The sequence below is a fragment of a genome, unplaced genomic scaffold (assembly GCF_019419815.1).
Source record: "Pyrus x bretschneideri cultivar Hongxiangsu unplaced genomic scaffold, Pyrus_bretschneideri_v1 Contig2, whole genome shotgun sequence".
NCBI classification, from domain to species: domain Eukaryota; kingdom Viridiplantae; phylum Streptophyta; class Magnoliopsida; order Rosales; family Rosaceae; genus Pyrus; species Pyrus x bretschneideri.
In genome coordinates this window covers 790,313-800,849 of record NW_025999501.1, presented here as the reverse complement: position 1 = coordinate 800,849, position 10,537 = coordinate 790,313, and the positions used below count along the sequence as shown (strand labels likewise).

Genomic DNA, 10,537 nt, shown 5'->3' with positions numbered 1-10,537 from the left:
CCACACACCCATCAATTCCGTATGAAATTATATATTTTATAAAACTATATCTCACTTTTTTCCTTATTTTTCACGCTAAAGTTTAATCAGAGAGTCAATAGTCATTTTTTTTCTCTGACGCCTCATCCCTCCCGTTGTGTCCGAGTTCTTTCTCCACTGCTTTTTTCCCCCACAAACCACTAAACCCTAGTTCATAATTTCATCCAATTGAATAGAAATTTTCAAATTATGAAGACAATTCAGGTGATCAAAGTGATGTAGACTTCGATTAAAGTAAGTAATTTATAAATTTAAGTATATGAAGTTGGAATTTGAAAATTTAGATATTTCTCATCTATAATGAATTTTTTTCTTTTATACTTTTCAGGGAAAAATTCATAGAAATTAATCAAGTAATCATCACAACAAGAGGGAGCAATCACAACAAATACTAGACCCACACGCATTACGTGACACACCCTGACAGAAATCAAGGCGTGCTGGCCGTCACGTGAGGGTGACGTAGCCATGTGCACAGTGCGGAAGCAAAAATAATAATAAAAGTACAAATAAATAAAAACCAAACTACCAAAAGCTAGTTAAAGTAACACACTAGTGTGAGACTAAAAGTGATAGACAAAATTCAGAGCACAGAAAGCTGACGTTGTGACAGCCCGTCCTGGACTTTTTGTACAGTAGGGGTGAAATGACAGTTTTGCCCCTAGTATGTTTGTTTCGTTGTGTGGTCGTTTTTGGAATTTGGTTGGTTGATTTTGGACCACACACACACCCACACTCATTCCTCTCTCTCTGCCCTGTCCCGTATCTGTCTGTCTGTCTCTGTCTCTGTCTCTCTTTTCTCTTTTCTTCACCATATGTACGGACAAGGACTCAATCACTCGAAAACATGGTAGATCGAGGAAACAAACTACATATTTATGCTCGTGAGGTCCTTAGGAGTTCAACCATACCCATTTAAGGTAAGGGAACCTTCATTTTCACGTCGAACCTGAGAGGTATAAATCGGGGTACTGTTCATGCACACGTTAATTCTTGTGTTTTTGGGAATTTCAAGCTTGTAGGAAGCTTGGTGAGGTCCTTAGGAGGCTCAGGGTGGTTCGTTTGAAGGTTTTGGATGTCAGGATTGTGAGTTGCAAGTTTGGCCGGAGTTGATGGTGTTTTCCCGACGAGATTCTGTTGGTTTTAGTGCTTGAAAGTGGTAAGGATTTGTTCCTCTTGTTGTAAGCTTCATTTTGGTACCAATTTCGTGAAATTTAGGTGAAAAACAAGTAAGATATCAAGTTTAGAAATTTTCCTGGTTTTCTGGCACCAGCAATGGCGCCGGAGGTTGGCCGGAGAAGACGACGAAATATTCTGTCAATTTGGACAGAATATTCCTAACGGCGTTAACGGAATCCGTCAGAGTTCACAGAATAGTCCTGATGGCGTTAACTGACGCCGTCAGTGTACCAGGCACGTGCCTGCGCGTGGGCGGCGCGTGTGGCCGTGCCTTGGCCGGCGCGTGCGGTGTCAGAAAATTATTTTAAAAATATGGGGATGTTTGTGAGGTTGAGTAGATCACGTTGGTGTATTCACACATCCCATTTGAGCATTGTATGAGAAGTTATTTCGTAATGTTGGTTATGTGCTTTAAAATTAACGTTTTTATAGTTGTTTCGCATATAGGTGAGACCTATCCTGAGGACAAGCGCAGTCACTCGAGGCAAGAGGGTTACGACCCTTCTACATACCAGTGAGTGGGCTTTTGGTTTTCCGTATATACCTATATACTTATGATTTTCCCAGAAAATGAAATGAAACGTTTATATGTTTTAAATGCCATGAATTGCAATTGCATATTTAGTTATGCATTAGTAGTTATGTATATATATATGTTGGTACTGCGGACGCACAGGTAAGTTATGGTTTATGCTTGTGCTTAGTAGTGATATGATGATGCATAGAGAGCTCATAACCTGTACCCCCAGTGTTAGTGCTCCCGCCCAGAGTTGGGCAAAATCCTTCACGTGATGTTCACCTCCCGCACCACACGCTCATCTTGGATCCAAGTTAGGTGCACAGTCCTGTCGTACAGACCACTTTCGGTGACCCGTGATTATTCGCCCAGTCTTCACGTGATCGTAGCACTTGAGTGTATTTATTTACACCCAGTCCTGTCGTACAGACCACTTTAGGTGGTTCTGACTCGTGTGCAGGTATAGTTAATGAGTTAGAGATTTGAGCTCTAGATTCAACCGTACAGGTCACGTTATGTGACTCCGACTGATATATTACATGGCATTGATTGGCATTACTTGAGTACTTGCATTTTATTTAAAGGCATTTGACATGGCATATTTCTGAGCATGACTTATATATACGTATATATTCTATTTTCTAGGAAGTATACAGGTTTTACGGTGAGGGGTTAGAACTTTGTTTATGAAATGATTTTTGAAAAGCTTTGTTTTTGCCCACTCACGCTTTCTGTTTTGCGCCCCTCCAGGTTCTAGTTTGGCTAGCACTTTTGGTGGCTCCCCAGAGGATTTCTCGGCATACTTGACAGATTATCACCAGTGTAGGACCACCTTTGGGTGTGGTTATTTAGTGTTGTTTCTCCCGGACTGCACTAGGTCTTTCGTGCTCTGAACATTGTTTTTCACACTTACGCTTGCACATGTATGTTATATACTTTGTGTATAGCTAGGTTTATTTTTATTAGTATTTGTATTATTATTTCGTAGCTTCCGCACTGTGCACATGGTTACGTCACTCCCACGTGACAGCCAGCATGCCTTGATCTCAATCGGGGTGTGTCATAAGTGCAGTCCAGAAGAACGAATACTAATTACACAACACCCAAAGATGATCCTACATTTGTGTTGTTCTGTTAGAACCACCGTCAAGTCTTCTTGAGCCACCAAAGCACTAATTAGAACTTGGAGGGGCGTAAAACAAAAAGTGTGAGTGGGCAAAAACAAAGCTTTTCAAAATCATTTCATTCTCCAAAAGTTCTAACCCCTCTCCGTAAAACCTGTATAATTTCCCAGAAAATAGAATATATATATATATATATATATCGAAATCAGGCTCAGAATAACAACATTCGTAAATATGCCATATCGAATATCTCAACATAAGATGTAAGTAACCCAGGTAATGTCAATCAATGCAAATGATATATCAGATGGAATCACCTAACGTGACCTGTATGGCTGAATCTAGAACTCAAATCCACTACTCAACAACTATACCTGTACACGAGTCGGAACCACCTAAAGTGGTCTGTATGACAGGCTGGGTGTAAATAAATACGCTCAAGTGCTACGATCACGTGAAGGCTGTGCGAAGTATTACAAGTCACCTACGAGTCGGAACCACCTAATGCGGTCTATACGACTGGTTGACACCTACCTTAGATTCAAGGTGAGCGTGTGGTGCGGGAGGTGAACGATCACGTGAAGGCTGTGCCCTAACTCTGGACGGGAGCATTAACACCAGGGTGCAGGTTTATGAGCTCTCAATGCATCTCACATAACCACTAATTCACAACCATAATCTATAAACTTACCTGGCACTTACCTGTGCGTCCGCAACACCAATCATAAATATTTGCAACTACTAACGCATAATTAAATAGGCAGGCACTTTGCATGGCATTTTAAAACATACAAACATTCAATTTCATTTTCTGGGAAAACTCTCAAGTATATAGGTATATACGGAAAACCAAAAGTCCACTTACTGGTATGTGGAAGGGTCGTAGCCCCCGAGCCTCGAGTGACTGCGCTTGTCCTCAGGATAAGTCTCACCTATATGCGAAACAACTATATAAACATCAATTTAATGCACATAACCAAAACTAGGTAATAACTTCTCATACAATGCTCAAATGAGGTGTTTGAATATACCAACGTGATCTACTCAACCTCACGAACATCCCCATATTTTTTAAATAATTTTCTGAGGTCTCACGTGCCCCCATGCGCCGGCGAAGGCACGGCCAGACGCGCCGACCAAGGCACGGTCAGACGCGCCGGCCACGCGCAGTTACGTGCCTGACACACGGACGAAATCTCTAACGACGTTAGGGAATATTCAGTCCAAAAGCAAGCATATTCCGTTAAAACTAACCTGACGTCGTTAACTGCCGTTAGGAATATTCCGTCAAAGTTGACGGAATATTCGTTGTCTTCTCTGGTGATCCTCGCCGGAGCTGCCGCCGGCCGCCGTCTGTGTCGCTGGAAATTGGGAAAATTTTCAAATCTTCATATCTTCTTCATTTCTCAACCAAATTTCGTGAAATTTGTACCAAAATGAAGCTTACAATGAGTAGAACAAAATCTTACCACTTTGAAGCCCAAAAAATGAGGGAATCTCATTGGAGAAATCTTGCAAAATCCGGCCAACCTTAAAACTTGCTATCTCGACGTCGAAAATCCTTCAAACTTGTTCCCCGAGCTTCGTGAGAAGATTCTAAAGCTCCATATAACCTTAAACTCGATGAAACCTCCGCAATCACGAGTGCATGAAAACTGGGTTCTCGGGTTTTTGAGGCTTTCCTTAGGAGCTTGCAAGGAGTTCGAATCTTACCTTCTAGACGTCGATCCGTGCGTGAAAGGTTGGTTTTGAAGTTTGTCCGTACACTTGTAAGGGAAATGGAAGAAAATCCGAGAGAAAGAAGAGAGAGGGAGTCACGAGGAAAAAGGGATGAGTGTATGTGAGTGTGTGTGTGGTCCAAATGGTAGCCCACCAACCAAAACAAATCAAACGCCCTACAATGCTAATTAATGTCTAGGGGCAATTCGTCTTTTGCCACTAACGTTACAAATAATTTGGGACGGGTTGTCACAACCTACCTACCTTAAGAAAATTTCGTCCCCAAAATTACAAAACAAAACAAACCACTAATAATCATAAAACAAGCGGGGTACAAATCTCTCATTCGATCCTCCGTTTCCTAAGTAGCCTTCTCCACTGAGTGATTCCTCCACAAAACTTTCACTAATCTCACAGTCTTATTCCTCAGAACCTTTTTTTTCCAATCCAACATTGTTACTGGTTCCTTGTCATATGTCAAATCTGGATTTATTTCTAATGGTTGAGGAGGTATCACATGCAACGGATCAGCAACGTAATGATGAAGCATGCACTCATGAAAAACATTATGCAGTTTAGCCAGCTTAGAAGGCAACGCAAGCCTGCAAGCAACTTCACCAACTCGCTCGGTGATCTGATATGGTCTGATAAACGTGGGACTTAGCTTGCCTTTCTTTCCAAACCGTACTACACCTCTCCACTGTGATAGCTTCAGAAACACCCAATTACCAACTTTATACACCCTGTCAGTAGTATGCCTGTCCGCTAAGCTCTTTTGTCGATCCTGGGCCGCTTTCAGGTTAGACTTAATTACCTGAACATTCTGAGTAGTTTCATCTATAATCTCGGGACCCAGCAAAACTCTTTCTCGGACCTCTGACCAACACAAGGGTGTACGATAAGATTTTCCATACAGTGCCTCAAATGGTGACATGCCTATATGATGTGATAAATACTAGCACTCAAATTAAACCCTCTTTTTGACAATTGTAGTAAAGATATAAATAGGGATCGTTCTAGGCGGGGGATTAGGAGGGATTGCTAATCTAATGAAAACTGACTCAAAGATACAAAATTATGCTTAAACACACTTAAACAAACTCAAAGACTCTTAACTAAACTTTAATGACTCAAAACGAACTCAAAAGACTCAAAACAACACAAAACAACCAAATATACTCAAACTAGACTCTAAGACTCAATTTGGACGAAAATAGGTTTGGTTTTGACTCAAAATACTCAAAAACACTAATTAGGATATATTTGACACAACTAAATAAACGGGATTGGGTTTTTGATGAATTTAAGGTAAAAACAGGTAACTAAAATACTTAAACAAAGTTTGGACGAATTTAGGTATATGGATGGGTGATTAGCTAGCTAGAGGGTCCCTCTCCACACATGACACACTTGCATACAAATTGATTTCCAGTTGCTTTTCCAATAAACCATGAACCTCAGCACCCCAGATTAATCGTGACATCACTAATTAACCCTCAAATTTTCCTTTAGTTTTTGGATTGGATGACATCATACGACAACCCAAAGCATTCCTCAAAAGTTCCCTACATGACATCATAATAGAGATACAATCAAAGATCATTACGTTCTATGAAAATCATAAGTATTGACAAAGCACTTGTAACTATGACATCATGATACTTATGCTAGGAATTTACTTAACATGATTCTGAAAACAACCTTAACTACTTGTGAATATAAGTTTGTAACGATTATGTGAAACTCCCTTATATTCAAGCATGCAAATTAAGTGTGCACCCTTAATCAACAAACAATAATAAGTTATCCTTCAAATGGTTAAGTAAATTGCATTCACAATTTATGAAATCACAACTGGAATTAATCAATTCATATCACAAAAATAATCATAGTTTCAAAGTCTCCTCTAGCTAAAACAAGTTTAGCTCCTTATGTTTACAGCAAAACAAAGAGAATATAAATTAAACATTGAAAACAAAGATTGAATACACCTAGAAACGCTCCAACAATCCAAGCTTGAATGGCCAAAACGTCCAAGGCTTCTCCTATCTTCTTTCTCCTTCTTTGCTACGGCACAAGGGTGTTTGGGTATGAATTATGGTGATGGATGGATAGGTTGGATGGTGGTAGAGGGTGGATGATGGCTGAATGAATGGAGAGAATGAGGGAGGTGCGGCTATAGGATTGTCGAAGGGGAAGGATGATGGCTGAAGGATGAATCCCCTCTTATATGTGTGCGGCAAAGTATATAATATAATGAGAGAAAGGGCAAGGCAATAATTAATTAATTTGGGAAGGTTTTAAGACTCCAAATCCTTTGGTTTGTGTCCTAAAATGCATAAGACACCTTCAATGTTGGTGGAACTTAGGGATATTTAGGATTAGGAAAGGTCAAACTAAAATAGGAAACCTTGGCTTAACTTTCCTACTTCAAGTAGGAAACCTTCTTTGACTAGGAATCCTACTTTGATTAGGAATCCTTCTTTGATTAGGAATCCTTCTTTAATTAGGAATCCTAACATCTTTAGGTCTTCAATTTCGTCCATTCCTTTTGCTCCAAGCATAAGTTATCCATTCCAAGCCCAATTTTGCTCCAAAAGGCTCCAAAATGCACCTTCTTACTACTTTAGCCATATGGACCTACAAACACACGAAAATAGCTTAAATCACTATAATAAATAGAAACTAACTCACTAAATGTAAGAAAACAAGCTAACTAAGTCGCCTAAATATGCTCCTATCACTATACTTAAATGAAAGCTGTTGTTATAGGCAAATTCCATTAAATCCAACCACTTGTGCCAAGCGTCGCCAAACTGCAACACCGAAGATCTCAACATATCCTCCAATGTCTGAATAGTCCTCTCTGATTGTCTTTCTATCTGAGGATGATATGCCGTACTATAGAGTAATCTCGAACCCAAAGCTTCTTGAAAAGCCACCTAAAATTTAGAAGTAAATCTAGGGTCACGATCCGAGACAAGACTCACTGGAACACCATGGTACTCACAATCTTCGATATGAATAATTCAGCTAATCAGCTTAAAGAATACTTTTCCTTCACCGAAATAAAATGCGCTGACTTAGTAAGCTAATCAACTATCACCCAAATGCCGTCGTAACCATTATGTGTACGAGGAAGCTTGTACACAAAATCCATAGTAATATTTTCCCATTTCCACTCTGGAACGGGAAACGGTTGCAATAACCCAAACTGCTTCTTCCTTTCAGCTTTAACCTGTTGACAAATGGCACACCTACTCACATACTCAGCTATCTCTCTTTTCATACCCGGCCAATAATAAAATGGTCGAATGGTATGATACATTTTAGTACCTCCTGGATGCATTGCATATGTTGAGATATATGCTTCATCAAGAATTGCTTTCTTTAATTCCAAATTATTCGGCACATACATTATGCTCTCCTACATAAGCATGCCATCACTCTCTCGAATTCTGAAGTCTTTCTTTTTTCCCTGATTCCTTGCTTGAATTATTTCCTGGGTCTCTTCATCAACCATCTGCGCTTTAAGTACACGATCCATTAAAATTGGCCTAACTTGAAAATTAGCAAGTAAGGCTTCCTCTCGATCTTCTACCCCTAACCTCACTCTAGTTGACCTCAAGTCTACCAGAAGAGGAACACGACTAGCGTACAACGCGTTAATACGACCCTGAGATTTTTTGCTAAGTCCATCAGCTACCACATTCGCACGACCAGGGTGATAATCAATCGTGCAATCATAATCACTAAGCAGTTCCAACCATCTCCGCTGTCAAAGATTAAGATCCCTTTGAGTGAAGAGATATTAAAGACTCTTATGATCTGTGAAAATCTTACATTTTTCTCCATAAAGATAATGTCTCCACAACTTCAAGACAAAGATAATGGCGGCTAACTCCAAATCATGTGTAGGGTAATTCATCTCATGAGGCTTTTATTGTTGTGAAGCATAAGCAATCACCCTAGCATGTTGCATCAGCACACAACCTAGACCTATTCAAGGAAACATCACTGTAGATTTCGAAATTACTACTATCATCTGGGAGTGCCAAAACAGGTGCATGAGTGAGACAATACTTCAATTGCTGGAAACTCTGCTCACAATTATCATCCCACTCAAATTTAACATCCTTCTTAGTTAGCCTCGTCAGTGGTAAAGCAATCACGGAAAAATCCTTTACAAACTGTCGATAATATCCTGCTAAGCCAAGAAAACTCCGTACCTCTGTGACGATTCGAGGCTGCTCCCAATTCTCAACAACTGCTACCTTTTGAGGATCCACCAAAATACCTTGAGCAGATATGACATGTCCTAAAAATGCCACTTGATCTAACCAAAATTGGCACTTGCTAACCTTAGCATACAATTGGTGTTTCCTCAATCTTTTCAACACCAAAGTAAGATGTCGAACATGCTCTACTTTAGATTTAGAGTACACCAGAATATCATTAATAAAGACAATGACAAACCTATCCAAATACAGCTGGAATACTCGATTCATCAAATCCATAAAAGCTGCTGGTGCATTCGTTAATCCAAATGGCATTACTAGAAACTCGTAATGACCATAACGAGTCCTGAAAGCTGTCTTAGGGACATTCTCACTACTGATCTTCAATTGGTAATAACCAGACCTCAAATCAATCTTAGAAAATACGCAGGTGCCTCGACGCTGATCAAACAATTCATCTATACGCGGCAATGGATAACGGTTTTTAATTGTTATCCGATTTAATTGCCGGTAATCAATGCATAGCCTCAAAGTCACGTCTTTCTTCCTCACAAACAACATTGGAGCTCCCCAGGATGAAGTACTAGGCTGAATAAAACCTTTATCCACTAATTCCTGCAACTGGATTTTCAATTCCCTTAACTCAGCAGGAGCCACTCGATAAGGAGTTAAGGATATAGTATTTGTACCGGGAAGCAAATCAATAGTGAACTCAACATCTCGGTCTGGCGGCAATCTAGGTAAATCATCAGGGAATAAATCAGGAAAATGCCGGACTACCCTTACATCCTCCACATTACCAGGAGCAACATCATTCAACACCACATGGGCTAAAAAACCCTGGCAACCTTTTGATAATAGCCTTTTTGCTCTCACAACAGAAATAAAGCCATATCTCACCCTACTCTGCTCACCCACAAAAGTAACCACAGGTAATCTAGGACGATAGAAAGTAACTGTTTTCCCGTAGCAATCTATATTGGCACGATTATAATGCAACCAATCTGTGCCCAAAATCACATAAAAATCAACAATATCTAACGGGATAAGGTTAGCTGGCATAACTACATCCTCCACCATTATTGGACATCCCGGATACACACAATCAACATAACATCTCTCCCCTCTAGGCATAGCAAACTCTAAATCATACCTTAGAGGTATAGGGTGAGGTTGTGTCACTTGAGCAAATGTATGAGAAATAACAGAATGTGTCGCACCACAATCAATCAATACTCTAGCAAAATAACCAAGGATATTTAATGTACACATAATCAAGTCAGGATTATTCTGAGCATTCTGCAGAGAAATATTGTGGATACGCCCCTAGGTCTGCTGTCGTCCACTATGACCTTTGATAGTCTGACCACCACGACTCTGCACATTACGCCCCTGACTAGGTTGACCAGAATGCCTTGAAGATCCTGCACTACTAGAAGCAATCTCTCCCTGCTGAGGCTGTCCTCCTTGGTATCACTGAGATCTACCCGCTGGAATGGGAGGATACGGTATATAACCTCTAGAATACTAAGGATACCCACTCTGGGAATAAAGATACTGGGAATACGGATACTGCCCTGAAGCATAAGGAACAACGTTAACTTGATAATGGTAAGCACCACGACCCATCTGACTAAAACCACTAAACCTTAGAACTTGCTAGATCGGCACTGGTGGTGGTAAGAAAGACTGCTGGGGCCTTTGCTTATTCTAAGGACAAC

The 10,537-nt window shown here is 40.2% G+C and overlaps 1 protein-coding gene across 1 annotated transcript; it reads right to left on the bottom strand.

The window, feature by feature from the left end:
- Positions 1-4,939: 4,939 nt before the first annotated feature.
- On the bottom strand, positions 4,940-5,512 carry LOC125476675. The gene has a single exon (XM_048583004.1). The coding sequence runs from the start codon at positions 5,510-5,512 to the stop codon at positions 4,940-4,942; it is 573 nt and encodes a 190-aa protein (XP_048438961.1).
- Positions 5,513-10,537: the final 5,025 nt, after the last annotated feature.